Here is a 16,510-nt window from a genome sequence, read left to right as displayed (position 1 = left end):
CCACACACACACACACACACACACACACACACACACACACACACACACACACACACACACACACACACACACACACACACACACACACACACACACACACACACACACACACACACACACACACACACACACACACGGAAGCTAGGCAGGTCCATCAACCCATGTAAATACCTCTCACACCCTTCAGTAACCTGTGGATCGTGAGAGAACCTTCATAAATCAACAGAATGTTAATAACCTAGTTATTGACACTTGATGTAGTATCCTGTAGTACTTAGCTTGAAATGAGACAACTTTAGGTCTTTGCTAACACATCCATAACAACTCTATATCCCATGATGCTGCACTTCATTTAAAAAGTCAGAGACCTTTGGTCATTCATAGCATAAACATAAGGGCCATGGAAGAACTGGGATATTTTCAGCTTCCAGGAATTATGTACAGATCCTTGTTGACATGAGGTTGTGCATTATCATGCTGAAACATGAGGTGATGGTGGCGTCTGAATGCCACGAGAACGGGCCTCAGGATCTCATCACTGTATCTCTGTGCATTCAAATTGCCAATGATAAAATGCAATTGTGTTAGTTGTCCGTAGCTTATGCCTGACCATTCCATAACCTCACCGCCACTATGGGGCACTCTGTTTACAACGTGTCTGCCATCTGCCCGGTACAGTTGAAACCGGGATTCATCCGTGAAAAGCACACTTCTCCAGCGAGCCAGTGGCCATCAAAGGTGAGCATTTTCCCACTGAAGTCAGTTACGTCGCCAAACTGCAGTCAGGTTAAGACCCTGGTGAGGATGAACGAGCACGCAGATGAGCTTCCCTGAGACGGTTTCTGACAGTTTGTTCAGAAATTATTCGGTTGTACAAACCCACTGTTTGATCAGCTGTCCGGGTGGCTGGTCTCAGAACGATCCCGCAGGTGAAGAAGCCAGATGTGGAGGTCCTGGGCTGGCGTCGTTTTACGTGGTCTGCAGTTGTGAGGCCGGTTGGCCGTACTGCCAAATTCTCTAAAACAACGTTGGAGGTGGCTTATGGTAGAGAAATGAACATTCAATTATCTGGCAACAGCTCTGGTGGACATTCCTGCAGTCACCATGCCAATTGCACGCTCCCTTGAGACATCTGTGGCATTGTGTTGTGTGACAAAAATGACAAATTTTACAGTGGCCCTTTATTGTCCCCAGCACAAGGTGCACCTGTGTAATGATCATGCTGTTTAATTTAATCAGCTTCTTGATATGCCACACCTGTCAGGTGAATGGATTATCTTGGCAACGGAGAAATGCTCACTAACTGGTAAGTAAAAAAAAAATGTGTGCACAAAATTTAAGGACATTTCCTTTTATTTCAGCTCATGAAACATAGGACCAACACTTTGCATGTTTTGTTATTAACCAAACAACAGGGCAGGGCATGCTCACTAAATGAATGGCCAATCACACAGTTTCTGAGACCTCAAAAGTTATCCACTGATGTGGTTTAAAGGGTTGTTGTGAACACCGAAAATAACATTTAGTTGTTTTCTATTAATAAAGTATGATAAAACTGGGTTAAACTAGAAACAAAATGGAGAAATCTGAAACCTGGATAAACAAAACCTCCCAAAAAAAAGGAATTTGGGAAAAATAACTGAAGTAGGTAAAAAATAAACTGCTTTTAAAAGGCCCGACCATTGTTTTGTTGCTGTTCATGACTACACAGAGTGTGTGTCATCCTGCAGCACAAGCATTTTGGGGGAAGTTAAGGTCAGTTCCAATATTGACTATGTACCCAGGAGGGGAAAAAGGTTGGGTCATCCTAGAGATGTTTTAGTGAAATATAATATATAACATTTACATTTACATTTAAGACATTTAGCAGACGCTCTTATCCAGAGCGACTTACAAATTGGTGCATTCACCTTATAATATCCAGTGGAACAACCACTTTACAATAGTGCATCTAAATCTTTTAAGGGGGGGGTTAGAAGGATTACTTTATCCTATCCCAGGTATTCCTTAAAGAGGTGGGGTTTCAGGTGTCTCCGGAAGGTGGTGATTGACTCCGCTGTCCTGGCGTCGTGAGGGAGCTTGTTCCACCATTGGGGTGCCAGAGCAGCGAACAGTTTTGACTGGGCTGAGCGGGAACTGTGCTTCCTCAGAGGTAGGGAGGCGAGCAGGCCAGAGGTGGATGAACGCAGTGCCCTTGTTTGGGTGTAGGGCCTGATCAGAGCCTGAAGGTACGGAGGTGCCGTTCCCCTCACAGCTCCGTAGGCAAGCACCATGGTCTTGTAGCGGATGCGAGCTTCAACTGGAAGCCAGTGGAGAGAGCGGAGGAGCGGGGTGACGTGAGAGAACTTGGGAAGGTTGAACACCAGACGGGCTGCGGCGTTCTGGATGAGTTGTAGGGGTTTAGTGGCACAGGCAGGGAGCCCAGCCAACAGCGAGTTGCAGTAATCCAGGCGGGAGATGACAAGTGCCTGGATTAGGACCTGCGCCGCTTCCTGTGTGAGGCAGGGTCGTACTCTGCGAATGTTGTAGAGCATGAACCTACAGGATCGGGTCACCGCCTTGATGTTAGTGGAGAACGACAGGGTGTTGTCCAGGGTCACGCCGAGGCTCTTAGCACTCTGGGAGGAGGACACAAGGGAGTTGTCAACCGTGATGGCGAGATCATGGAACGGGCAGTCCTTCCCCGGGACGAAGAGCAGCTCCGTCTTGCCGAGGTTCAGCTTGAGGTGGTGATCCGTCATCCACACTGATATGTCTGCCAGACATGCAGAGATGCGATTCGCCACCTGGTTGTCAGAAGGGGGAAAGGAGAAGATTAAATGTGTGTAACATAACATTTAGCAGAAGCTTTTATCGAATGGCTTTTTTTTAAATATATGCTTGGTCCCGGGTATTGAACCCAATATCTTGTCATTGCAATGCTCTACCAAGATAAATGACAGGGTTATAAACGCTTTGTGAAGCATCAACTTAATATGATTTTTAAGGCCTTTATTAAGCGGGGCTTATGCCACCCTTTATAAAGCACAGGTTTATGTCATATTTGACATAGTGGCTTATGTCACATTTGACATTGGTGGTTATGTCACACAGTTATGCCACATTTATGAACCCTTTATAAAGCATGAGATAAGGTTATAGATGATCATAACACATGTATGTAGTGTTTATAAATCAAATCAAATCAAATATATTTATATAGCCCTTCTTACATCAGCTGATATCTCAAAGTGCTGTACAGAAACCCAGCCTAAACCCCAAACAGCAAGCAATGCAGGTGTAGAAGCACGGTGGCTAGGAAAGTGAACATAATTTAAAGCAGGATCGAATTATGAATCAACAAACCTGACATTGCACTTTAACATCCTGTTTAAACAGTAGCTTATCCCTCTAAATTTGAAGGGAGAGATCAGTCACTCCATCTCTCTCTATCATTCTGAGTGTTTTAGACAAAGATAGTGAATAGGGTCTAATAAGAGGTTTCCAACCTCTCTCCAACCACTTGGAGAGTAAGAAAGGTTTCACCCTGCCTGAAGTGGTGCATCATCTCTGTCTTCTCTGCCTTCTCTGTCTTCTCTGCCTAGAAGGCCAGTATACCGGAGTCGCCTCTTCACTGTTGACGTTGTGACTGGTGTTTTGCCGGAACTATTTAATGAAGCTGCCAGTTGAGGACTTGTGAGGCGCCTGTTTCTCAAACTAAATACTAATATACTTGCCCTCTTGCTCAGTTGTGCACCGGGGCCTCCCACTCCTCTTTCTATTCCGGTTAGAGCCAGTTTGCGCTGTACTGTGAAGGGAGTAGTACACAGCGTTGTACGAGATCTTCAGTTTCTTGGCAATTTCTCGCATGGAATAGCCTTCATTTCTAAGAACAAGAATAGACTGACGAGTTTCAGAAGAAAGTTCTTTGTTTCTGGCCATTTTGAGCCTGTAACCAAACCCACAAATGCTGATGCTCCAGATACTCAATTAGACTATAGAAGACCAGTTGTATTGCTTCTTTAATCAGAACAACAGTTTTCAGCTCTGCTAACATAATTGCAAAAGGGTTTTCTAATGATAAATTAGCCTTTTAAAATGATAAACCTGGATGGTTGCTGATAATGAGCCTCTGTACGCCTATGTAGATATTCCATTACAAAATCAGCCGTTTCCAGCTACAATAGTCATTTACAACATTAACAATGTCTACGCTGTATTTCTGATCAATTTGTTATTTTAAACGGACAAAAAAATTTGCTTTTTATTCAAAAACAAAGAACATTTCTCAGTGACCCCCAAACTTTTGAACGGTAGTGCATGTAAATTGTAAAGTATTTGTCTGTAATGTCTTTTCGTTATGTGTCGGACCCCAGGAAGACTGACTAGCTGTCACCATGGCATCAGCTAATGGGGATCCAAATAAAAATCAACAAATTTAAATACAATTCAGGAAGTAGACTGAAATGAATTGGAATTGGAAAGTAGTGTACTTTCAGAAATCTAGACTGTGACTCCTTGGAAAACAATGGCAAAGCATGATACTGACTATCCTCGACAAAATAAATACAAAAAAGATTTTATTGGCACATACAACGGATAGGTGCAGTGTAATGTGTTGTTTTACAGGGTCAGACATAGTAGTACGGCGCCCCTGGAGCAAAGTGCCTTGCTCAAGGCGACATCGACCGATTTTTTTCACTTTTTCGGCTCAGGCATTCGAACCAGTGACTTTCGGTTAATGGCCCAACACTCTAAATGAATGGACCGTGGGGTATGGGGGTGGGGGTACAGATGCTTCACTGGTGTTGCAACATGCAAGGTGTTTAAATAAACAAAAGTCCACTGAGAGTCTTTACAACATCCCCCCCCCCCCCCTGAATTGACTCGATTCCACGGGATAACGGTTTAGGAAGTAGAGAAGAGTTGGAGGGGGGAGGATTGGTCTCCTGTGCCTGTTCACTGCCTCTCTGTGTCACTGAGTAACCACTGTCCAAACAGACACATTGGAGTGATCAAGGAAACCATATCAGCTCATCACAAAACAAAACAAAACACCAGGGCAGAATCACATGATCACAAAAAATAATATATATATATTTATGTTTTATTACACAAGTATCAAGGTCCTTATTAAATAAATACCATTTGATTGAAATGAAAAAAGTGAGTGTGTGCTGAATTCTTCCTACAGTGTTGTGATATAATTCTATGACCTACTGAAGCAATGGTGGTTAATGATTAACCCTTGTAAATGTGTGTTGAACAATGGTGTGAATACATTACCCGGGAACAAACATGTGACCTGAAAAAGAAAAAAAGTGTGTAATACATGGTTTTATACATTCTGATCAAATTAAAAAAAAAATTTTCAGGAGTAAACAACGAAAGGTTTGCTTGAACGGAAATCCTCGCAGTCAAAACAGTACGCAAATCAAAACGTAGAAGTGGGAGGGGTTTTAAAAGTCCTCTTTTGTCAGATGAGAGGTGTGCGTCTGTCAGGCTGCTTACAGACTCAGAGTTCAGACGGTGCAATTGTATCATATCCACACTGCCAACAAGACCAGCTAGAGCCATGTCGTCCGTCTCCGTCCCACCACCAAAATGTCTCCAGAAAACCTTTGTGGCTCCGCGGCGACACATGTTTGGACCCGGGCCGTCCAATGTTCCTCCTCGCATCTTAGCGGCAGGGGCCGAGCCCATCATCGGTCACATGCATCCAGAAATGCTCGAGGTAGGTCTACAAAATTTGATTATGAACAATCAATCTCAACTTAAGGTAACCATGCAAAAACATTTTTACTTTTATGCAGGATTTACGCATATACCTAAATGGTTAAATTGGATATTTTAGAAAAGGCTTATAATATTATCGATATATATATATATATATATATATATATTCAGCTCGTTACCTGTATAAAAGACACCTGGGAGCCAGAAATCTTTTTGATTGAGAGGGGGTCAAATACTTATTTCCCTCATTAAAATGCAAATCATTTTATAACATTTTTGACATGCGTTTTTCTGGATTTCTGTTGTTGTTTATTCTGTCTCTCACCGTTCAAATAAACATACCATTAAAATTATAGACTGATCATTTCTTTGTCAGTGGGCAAACGTACAAAATAAGCAGGGGATCAAAAACTTTTTTCCCTCACTGTAGGTTTCCATCCAATTGGGGACAGATTTTCATGCGAAGATTCTATAATCTGCATAGAAACAATATGCACATTTTTCCCACCAGTGATGTTTCCATCAAATTGACTTGTGGCGGATAAAAGGATGTGTGTAGTGACGTAGTGCACATAAAAATTCCCATGTACCGATTTTTTTTTTTAAATGGGTTTCCATCGCATTTTCAACTCTACTGATGGTTTTGTCTCCAAAATAAATTGTGTTAAATAGCGATGGTGCCCACTCTGGTCTTGGCAGGCACGCTCTAGCCAACAGCTTGCAGATACAGGGTGGGTAGGTTACCTACATTATGAGATTATTATGAATGAGAGTGATATTATTTTTATTTGTCAAATGGCAGCCAAGGATCGATCCTCAAGTCATTAGACCCTCGATATTTATTGGAAAGGAGCATCAAGCTCTTCACCGTGCACTTTCACCACCCTGTGAATTTCATCAGAAGTTATTATCTAATAAACTGCATGGTTTCCCGAGTCGTAGTGGGACGACCACACAATATCATTGCGTGACTCCAAGTTTACTTTGGTTATTATATCAATATATTATTTTTCGCATAATTAATTTTACTGACACAAAAAGATCCCACCTTGTCTAGTGTATTTAATTTGATGACATTTTGGAAAGTTTACCAACCAATCTGCTGATTCCATCAGGCCTGTCATTGCAGGGTAGCCTAGTGGTTAGAGCGTTGGGCCAGTAACTGAAAGGTTGCTGGATCAAATCCCTGAGCTGACAAGGTAAAAATCTGTCGTTCTGCCCATGAACAAGGCAGTTAACCTGCTGTTCCCTGGCAAGGTGTCATTGTAAATAACAATGTGTTCTTAACCGACTTGCCTAGTTTAAATAAAAGGTTAAATTAAAATAATTGGATGGAAGCCTGGTTAGTGTAAAGTGCAATTCTTCACATTCTTGCCATGACTTATGCCATTGTTCATATGATATCTGTGTGAGAATGACTATCAAAATGGGGGTCCCCCTGGAGTTCAGGGCCCTTGAGCACTTGCCTTGCGTGCCCGGTCGGCATGGCGATGATTAGGCCTACAAGCTCTAGGCAGCTACCTTACCTAGCAATCAAAAACATGTTAGCTGACATGGACTAATTGAGCTACTGACATAACAACTGGAAAACTTCTGATGCAACATGTGTATTCTATTTGTCTATCTTTCAACAGTAAGTTGAGACCCCCGACTGAGTTAAAAAAATATGTAAATAACTACATTTGGGTCGTCCGCGTTGCCCTAAACACAGCATGTAGTCTGCGTATAGGAAGAGGCGGCTCTGCGTTCAACTGATGAAAAAGTGATGTGTGTTTTAAATCTGTTTTGACAACCCATCGAACCTATTACAGTGTTGAGACAAACGTACCAAATCATTATATGAGACGTAGTATCGGATGAAGTTTTATATCCCGAGGGGGAAAATTGTCTTAGACACACAGTACTGCAGTATACACAATAGAGACCGTACACTAGACATAACACATACAGTACACGTCCTAATACTCAGTGTCTACCACACAGACTCTTGGTCCCACAATCATCTCTTTACTGTGTGTTTGTTGGTATTCTAGATAATGAGTGACATCAAGAGCGGGATCCAATATGCCTTCCAGACCCAGAACAACATGACGATAGCAGTGAGTGGCACAGGACACACGGCCATGGAGTGTGCCATCTTCAACGCCGTAGAGCCAGGGGAAGGGGTTCTCACCGCGGTCAACGGGATCTGGGGAGAACGGGCAGCGGAGATGGCAGAGAGGATAGGTACTTGATTGTTATGGGGATATGTTCCAAATGGCCCCCTGTTCCCTTTTTTTGACAAGAGCACTATGGGTCGTGGTCGACAGCAGTGCTCTATGAGTCGTGGTCGACAGCAGTGCTCTATGGGTCGTGGTCGACAGCAGTGCTCTATGGGTCCTGGTCAACAGCAGTGCTCTATGGGTCCTGGTCAACAGCAGTGCACTATGGGTCCTGGTCAACAGCAGTGCACTATGGGTCCTGGTCAGCAGCAGTGCACTATGGGTCGTAGTCGACAACAGTGCTCTATGGGTTCTGGTCAGCAGCAGTGCACTATGGGTCCTGGTCAGCAGCAGTGCACTATGGGTCGTGGTCGACAGCAGTGCTCTATGGGTCCTGGTCAACAGCAGTGCTCTATGGGTCCTGGTCAACAGCAGTGCACTATGGGTCCTGGTCAACAGCAGTGCACTATGGGTCCTGGTCAGCAGCAGTGCACTATGGGTCGTAGTCGACAACAGTGCTCTATGGGTCCTGGTCAGCAGCAGTGCACTATGGGTCCTGGTCAGCAGCAGTGCACTATGGGTCGTGGTCGACAGCAGTGCACTATGGGTCGTGGTCGACAGCAGTGCACTATGGGTCCTGGTCAGCAGCAGTGCACTATGGGTCGTGGTCGACAGCAGTGCTCTATGGGTCCTGGTCAACAGCAGTGCTCTATGGGTCCTGGTCAACAGCAGTGCACTATGGGTCCTGGTCAACAGCAGTGCACTATGGGTCCTGGTCAGCAGCAGTGCACTATGGGTCGTAGTCGACAACAGTGCTCTATGGGTCCTGGTCAGCAGCAGTGCACTATGGGTCCTGGTCAGCAGCAGTGCACTATGGGTCGTGGTCGACAGCAGTGCACTATGGGTCGTGGTCGACAGCAGTGCACTATGGGTCCTGGTCAACAGCAGTGCACTATGGGTCGTGGTCGACAGCAGTGCACTATGGGTCCTGGTCAGCAGCAGTGCACTATGAGTCCTGGTCAGCAGCAGTGCACTATGGGTCCTGGTCAGCAGCAGTGCACTATGGGTCCTGGTCAGCAGCAGTGCACTATGGGTCCTGGTCAGCAGCAGTGCACTATGGGTCCTGGTCAGCAGCAGTGCACTATGGGTCCTGGTCAGCAGCAGTGCTCTATGGGTCCTGGTCAGCAGCAGTGCTCTATGGGTCCTGGTCAGCAGCAGTGCACTATGGGTCCTGGTCAGCAGCAGTGCTCTATGGGTCCTGGTCAACAGCAGTGCACTATGGGTCCTGGTCAGCAGCAGTGCACTATGGGTCCTGGTCAGCAGCAGTGCACTATGGGTCCTGGTCAGCAGCAGTGCTCTATGGGTCCTGGTCTATATAGTAGATGTCATTGCGTAACCATGACCATTGCCTGTAAAAGTGTTGCTTCTGTCCCTCTCCTCGCCCCAACCTGGGTTTGAACCAGGGACCCTCTGAACACATCAACAACTGCCTTCAGGGATCAGCCACAGCCTTAGCAGAGCAAGGGTAACAACTAGTTCAAGGTCTCAGAGCGAGTGAGGTCACCAACTGAAACGCTACTAGCGTGCATCGCTAACTAGCTAGCAGTTTCACCCTATTTACACGCCTGTGACACAAATATGAACCTTTGAGCACACCTGGTTATAAAGACCTCGTTTCAAATACAGTTGCTTTGCCCATTGAGGAAGTTCCCTTTAAATTGATACATTTGTGATTTACATAATACATTTCTCATCAACCCAACAGGTGCCAAAGTTAATTCCATTGTGACAACTGCAGGGGGGGTTTTCACCAGTGAAGAGATTGATCAGGTAATGACACACCTCTCATTTGATCTTCTCATACCCTAACCTTCATCTATAGAGACTCCTACCCTAACCTTCGTCTATAGATACTCTACCCTAACCTTCATCTATAGAGACTCCTACCCTAACCTTCATCTATAGAGACTCCTACCCTAACCTTCATCTATAGATACTCCTACCCTAACCTTCGTCTATAGATACTCCTACCCTAACCTTCATCTATAGAGACTCCTACCCTAACCTTCATCTATAGATACTCCTACCCTAACCTTCATCTATAGAGACTCCTACCCTAACCTTCATCTATAGATACTCCTACCCTAACCTTCATCAGTAGGTATAGATACTTCTACCCTAACCTTCATCAGTAGGTATAGATAATCCTACCCTAACATTCATCAGTAGGTATAGAGACTCCTACCCTAACCTTCATCAGTAGGTATAAATATACCAAATTGCTACTATCCAATACACCATAAGTGTGTCCCAAGTGGAACCCTATTCCCTATGTAGTGTATTACTTTAGACCAGGGCCCTATTCCCTATGTAGTATATTCCTTTAGACCAGGGCCCTATTCCCTATGTAGTGTATTACTTTAGACCAGGGCCCTATTCCCTATGTAGTGTATTACTTTAGACCAGGGCCCTATTCCCTATGTAGTGTATTACTTTAGACCAGGGCCCTATTCCCTATGTAGTGTATTCCTTTAGACCAGGGCCCTATTCCCTATGTAGTGTATTACTTTAGACCAGGGCCCATTTCATCCTGATCTGTCCTGTCATTGTTTCACCCCAGGCCCTGGCCAAACACAAGCCTGTGCTGTTCTTCCTCACCCACGGAGAATCCTCCACAGGAGTAGTTCATCCACTCGATGGCATTGGAGACATATGTCACAAGTAAGAGCCCTTAACCCACCTCTTCAGCTTCCATGTCAATATAAATGCTTATAAAACCCAACAGATATCATACGGTACCAGTGAATCATTTGTTATGAAGTAGTGCCTCTCCTTTCTTTCTGCAAGGCACAACTGTCTGTTTCTCGTTGACTGTGTGGCTTCAATGGGAGGTGCCCCACTTTACATGGACAAACAAGGTATAAAAGGGAGGTGCCCCACTTTGCTTGGACAAATAAGGTATAAAAGGGAGGTGCCCCACTTTGCATGGACAAATACGTGATGGTGTTGTAATGACCCTGTAGCAAATAGCACAAGGACCCTGCAGGAATAACAGAGTTCCTGTTGAGAGGGATGAGCAAAGATCACACACGTTGCTCCCGGATACACAGACAGGTTTATCAAGACCACCTAGTTAAAGACCCTGGGGACAGCTAGTTAAAGACCCTGGGGGACAGCTAGTTAAAGACCCTGGGGACAGCTAGTTAAAGACCCTGGGGACAGCTAGTTAAAGACCCTGGGGGGAAACTAGTTAAAGTCCCTGGGGACAGCTAGTTAAAGACCCTGGGGGACAGCTAGTTAAAGACCCTGGGGACAGCTAGTTAAAGCCCCTGGGGGAAAGCTAGTTAAAGACCCTGGGGAAAGCTAGTTAAAGCCCCTGGGGGAAAGCTAGTTAAAGACCCTGGGGGAAAGCTAGTTAAAGACCCTGGGGGAAAGCTAGTTAAAGACCCTGGGGGAAAGCTAGTTAAAGACCCTGGGGGAAAACTAGTTAAAGACCCTGGGGGAAAGCTAGTTAAAGACCCTGGGGGAAAGCTAGTTAAAGACCCTGGGGAAAACTAGTTAAAGACCCTGGGGGAAAGCTAGTTAAAGACCCTGGGGGAAAGCTAGTTAAAGACCCCGGGGGAAAGCTAGTTAAAGCCCCCGGGGGAAAACTAGTTAAAGATCCTGGGGGAAAGCTAGTTAAAGACCCTGGGGGAAAACTAGTTAAAGACCCTGGGGGAAAGCTAGTTAAAGACCCTGGGGGAAAGCTAGTTAAAGACCCCGGGGGAAAACTAGTTAAAGACCCTGGGGGAAAGCTAGTTAAAGACCCTGGGGGAAAGCTAGTTAAAGACCCTGGGGGAAAGCTAGTTAAAGACCCTGGGGGAAAACTAGTTAAAGACCCTGGGGGAAAACTAGTTAAAGACCCTAGGGGAAAACTAGTTAAAGACCCTGGGGGAAAACTAGTTAAAGACCCTGGGGGACAGCTAGTTAAAGACCCTGGGGGAAAACTAGTTAAAAACCCTGGGGACAGCTAGTTAAAGACCCTGGGGACAGCTAGTTAAAGACCCTGGGGGAAAACTAGTTAAAGACCCTGGGGGAAAGCTAGTTAAAGCCCCTGGGGGAAAACTAGTTAAAAACCCTGGGGAAAACTAGTTAAAGACCCTGGGGGAAAACTAGTTAAAAACCCTGGGGAAAACTAGTTAAAGACCCTGGGGGAAAGCTAGTTAAAAACCCAGGGGACAGCTAGTTAAAGACCCTGGGGACAGCTAGTTAAAGACCCTGGGGGAAAACTAGTTAAAGACCCTGGGGGAAAGCTAGTTAAAGCCCCTGGGGGAAAACTAGTTAAAAACCCTGGGGAAAACTAGTTAAAGACCCTGGGGGACAGCTAGTTAAAGACCCTGTGGGAAAACTAGTTAAAAACCCTGGGGGAAACTAGTTAAAGACCCTGGGGGAAAGCTAGTTAAAAACCCAGGGGAAAACTAGTTAAAGACCCTGGGGGACAGCTAGTTAAAGCCCCTGGGGGAAAGCTAGTTAAAAACCCAGGGGAAAACTAGTTAAAGACCCTGGGGGACAGCTAGTTAAAGCCCCTGGGGGACAGCTAGTTAAAGCCCCTGGGGGAAAGCTTTCCTCTGTGTTGATGCTTATTATGAAGCTACTTTGGACTATTGTCATGCACCATAACCCTGCATATAACTTTGCTACATACTTATTATTTAACTATGTGAAAATAGCATTACTGTAACGGTCGTCGTAGTCGATGGACCAAGGCGCAGGGTGTGGAGTGCTCATATTAACTTTATTAGAACACTTATAAATAAAACAAGACCAAACAAACGGCCGACAAACAGTCTTGCAGGCAACACACAGCCTCCCACAAATCCCATGACAAACACATTCCTATTTATAGGACCATCAATCAGAGGCAACGATAGACAGCTGCTTCCAATTGAAGGCCCCCAACCCCAATTACCTAAACATAGAAAGAGAAATGACTAGACAGAACATAGAAATACACTAACGTAGAACAATGACAAAAACCCCGGAATACATAAACCAAACACCCCTCTACATACACACACACACCCCGAACCATATAAAACAAATACCCCCTGCCACGTCCTGACCAAACTATAATAACAATTAACCCCTTTACTGGTCAGGACGTGACAATTACTGCTAGTTTAATTCATTGTACTTCCATAAGAGCTAACAGATTTTCAGATTGAAACTTAACTAGTCAAGTTAATTTTGGTTTGTTGTGTTTTCTTCAGGTATCGACATCCTGTACTCTGGCTCACAGAAGGTCCTGAATGCCCCACCTGGGACTGCTCCCATTTCCTTCAGTGAAAGAGCATGGTGAGGAAGGTGTTCTAGTCCCCTAGCTTTAGAAATGTAAAAAAAAAAAAAATACACTTTTTAATGGTACAAAAATGACCTGATATTTCCGAAGCAATTAAACAGTAACAACCTATGAAATACATTTTTTCTATGAGCACTTATTTTCTGCTTCTATCCAGCCAGAAAGTATTCAATCGGAAAACAAAGCCAGTGTCGTTCTTCCTGGACATGACCTGGCTGGCAAACTATTGGGGTTGTGACGGCAAACCTGCCAGAATGTGAGACTCCCATAATGCATTACATCAGAGTCTTGTATCACCAACACATCGTCTAACACCACATTCTATGACATCATCTAACACCACATTCTATGACATCATCTAACACCACATTCTATGACATCATCTACCTGGACAAAAACACAGTTTAACATGATGCTCTTGTGAATGTCAAGGGAATCGCAGCTCAGAGCGTAAGTAAAGCATAATGTATCATTAGTGACAGAACTTAGTCTGACCTGTTGTTCCTTTGAACAGATACCACCACACTGCGCCTGTGTCTGCCTTCTACTCTCTCCGGGAGAGTCTGGCTATCCTCGCTGAACAGGTGACTTTAGTCTGGTTCCTAAATCATGATGCAATTCACACCCTCTTAGATAGAGTTACCACTTATAGATTTATACGATAAGTCACAGGCATAAATTATATCATAGCACTCTGATGTATGTTTTAAATTCTCTCTCTCTCTCTCTCTCTCTCTCTCTCTCTATAATTAAAAACGGGAATATGTTATAGCAGCATAGCGAACGGTAGTTGTGTTTGTGATGATAAAATTACAGACCTGTGTCTCTACTCTCTGCCAGGGTCTGGAGAACTCCTGGCAAAGACATCGGGAAGTAGCAGAATACTTCCATGAAGGCCTAGAGAACATGGGCCTCAAACTGTTTGTGAAAAACAAGGTCAGTATCAGAGACCTTAAAGAGATTTACTGTAAACTATTTACTGTAGTCTATTTAAAGTACAAATGAAAATAAATATATACATTCAATAATTTAACTACACCTACGCTATAACTTTATTCTGTGTTGTAACAGAAGTATGTTAAATATATTGCAGACGGCCATATGTTTTACTGTAAAACAAAACACTCAGACCCCTTAAAAACTCCTCTTTCCATATGTTTTACTGTAAAACAAAACACTCAGACCACTTAAACACTCCTCTTTCCATATGTTTTACTGTAAAACAAAACACTCAGACCACTTAAACACTCCTCTTTCCATATGTTTTACTGTAAAACAAAACACTCAGACCACTTAAACACTCCTCTTTCCATATGTTTTACTGTAAATCAAAACACTCAGACCACTTAAACACTCCTCTTTCCATATGTTTTACTGTAAAACAAAACACTCAGACCACTTAAACACTCCTCTTTCCATATGTTTTACTGTAAATCAAAACACAGACCACTTAAACACTCCTCTTTCCATATGTTTTACTGTAAATCAAAACACAGACCACTTAAACACTCCTCTTTCCATATGTTTTACTGTAAATCAAAACACAGACCACTTAAACACTCCTCTTTCCATATGTTTTACTGTAAAACAAAACACTCAGACACCTTAAACACTCCTCTTTCCATATGTTTTACTGTAAAACAAAACACTCAGACCACTTAAACACTCCTCTTTCCATATGTTTTACTGTAAATCAAAACACAGACCACTTAAACACTCCTCTTTCCATATGTTTTACTGTAAAACAAAACACTCAGACACCTTAAACACTCCTCTTTCCATATGTTTTACTGTAAAACAAAACACTCAGACCACTTAAACACTCCTCTTTCCATATGTTTTACTGTAAAACAAAACACTCAGACACCTTAAACACTCCTCTTTCCATATGTTTTACTGTAAAACAAAACACTCAGACACCTTAAACACTCCTCTTTCCATATGTTTTACTGTAAAACAAAACACTCAGACCACTTAAACACTCCTCTTTCCATATGTTTTACTGTAAAACAAAACACTCAGACACCTTAAACACTCCTCTTTCCATATGTTTTACTGTAAAACAAAACACTCAGACACCTTAAACACTCCTCTTTCCATTGATGGTTCCATTCGCCAGAACGCCAGGTTGCCCACGGTAACCACTATAGTAGCTCCCCCTGGATATGACTGGAAGGAGATCACCAGCTACATCATGAAGAATCACAACCTAGAAATCTCTGGAGGACTGGGACCATCCGTTGGCCAGGTGAGTTACTTCAAGGGTAGAGCAACAACAACAAAAAAGGTTGAGAACCACTGAGTTAGTGGACTGAGGCCGTCTCAAGCCGGGACACAGAACGGACTTCTGCTGCTTCTTAGTTCTGGATGAGTTACCAGTCATAGTAGAGAGCAGGTGGTACATTTATGAACCATTATGCATTGCTTTGACCATGGGTTAAGTAGCTACGATCGTGATCATCAGCCCTCTTTACTAATGATAACAACTATTGGTCTACTGCTGCAATAACAGGTTGGTTGTGTGGGCTCGACCATGCCTTCTCTTATGTGCAACCGGCTCACTGACCTGTCCCGTCTCTGTCCTCAGGTGCTGCGTGTGGGACTGATGGGGGGTAACAGCAGCAAAGCCAGTGTTGACATGGTGCTGGAGGCCCTGAGAGATGCTCTCAGATACTGTCATAAAAGCAAAGTATAACATGGCTCAAACGCTTCCATAATAGCAAGGTCATAGTCTGGATCAACATTGTAAACATTGTCTCTGGCAAAGTCAAACATGGCTAAAACACTGCCATAAGAACAAATTATAACATGGCTATCTGAAAGTCAGTTTAAGTCAGCTTTGATATCAGGGAAGAACAATTAATGGATATATGTTGAATAAAAAAAAATTGAAATAAATAAAAAAACAGTATGATTTTTTTTTTTTTTTACCTCTGATTCAAGTGTTGTGTAAACGTCTAATCAAATACATGTTATGTGATTGTGTGTTTTCCTTTCATTTGATTAAAAACAAAGCAATGTTCTCACTGCTTTCAATGTTTGAATACATTTTTGTCGCTCGTCTTCCAAAACTGTAATAATATTCTATCAACAGTAGATTACGCCCTCTATTTACAGAAGTGCTACTTACATTTTATTTTGAAGAAGAAGAACAATCCAGATGTGGAGCCGCAGGACGTTCCTTCCTTGTTGACGTTTTGCACAAAAGCGCGTGGAACTGTTCCAGTGTCTGTCCTTGTCTGGGGGGAAGTTAACT

General features: G+C 43.6%; 1 protein-coding gene across 1 annotated transcript; it reads left to right on the top strand.

The window, feature by feature from the left end:
• Positions 1–5,364: 5,364 nt before the first annotated feature.
• Positions 5,365–16,300, top strand: LOC106598957 (serine--pyruvate aminotransferase, mitochondrial). Its single transcript, XM_045697432.1, has 11 exons — positions 5,365–5,713; positions 7,749–7,941; positions 9,682–9,746; positions 10,537–10,637; positions 10,764–10,834; positions 13,166–13,250; positions 13,412–13,510; positions 13,769–13,838; positions 14,095–14,190; positions 15,374–15,502; positions 15,842–16,300. The coding sequence occupies exons 1-11, from the start codon at positions 5,555–5,557 to the stop codon at positions 15,947–15,949; spliced, it is 1,176 nt and encodes a 391-aa protein (XP_045553388.1). The 5' UTR covers positions 5,365–5,554; the 3' UTR covers positions 15,950–16,300.
• The last annotated feature ends 210 nt before the right edge of the window (positions 16,301–16,510 follow it).

This window comes from Salmo salar, chromosome ssa16 (assembly GCF_905237065.1).
Source record: "Salmo salar chromosome ssa16, Ssal_v3.1, whole genome shotgun sequence".
NCBI lineage: Eukaryota > Metazoa > Chordata > Actinopteri > Salmoniformes > Salmonidae > Salmo > Salmo salar.
The sequence above is the reverse complement of the archived record's forward strand: the minus strand, read 5'-3'. Positions and strand labels throughout refer to the sequence as shown.

Excerpts from the sequence above, each read along its gene's own strand:
- LOC106598957 (XM_045697432.1), top strand. The coding sequence starts at position 5,555 with ATGTCGTCCGTCTCCGTCCCACCACCAAAATGTCTCCAGAAAACCTTT. Across the intron at positions 7,942-9,681 it reads GGAGATGGCAGAGAGGATAG|GTGCCAAAGTTAATTCCATT; the intron begins GTACTTGATTGT and ends TCAACCCAACAG. Across the intron at positions 15,503-15,841 it reads TGGGACCATCCGTTGGCCAG|GTGCTGCGTGTGGGACTGAT; the intron begins GTGAGTTACTTC and ends CTCTGTCCTCAG.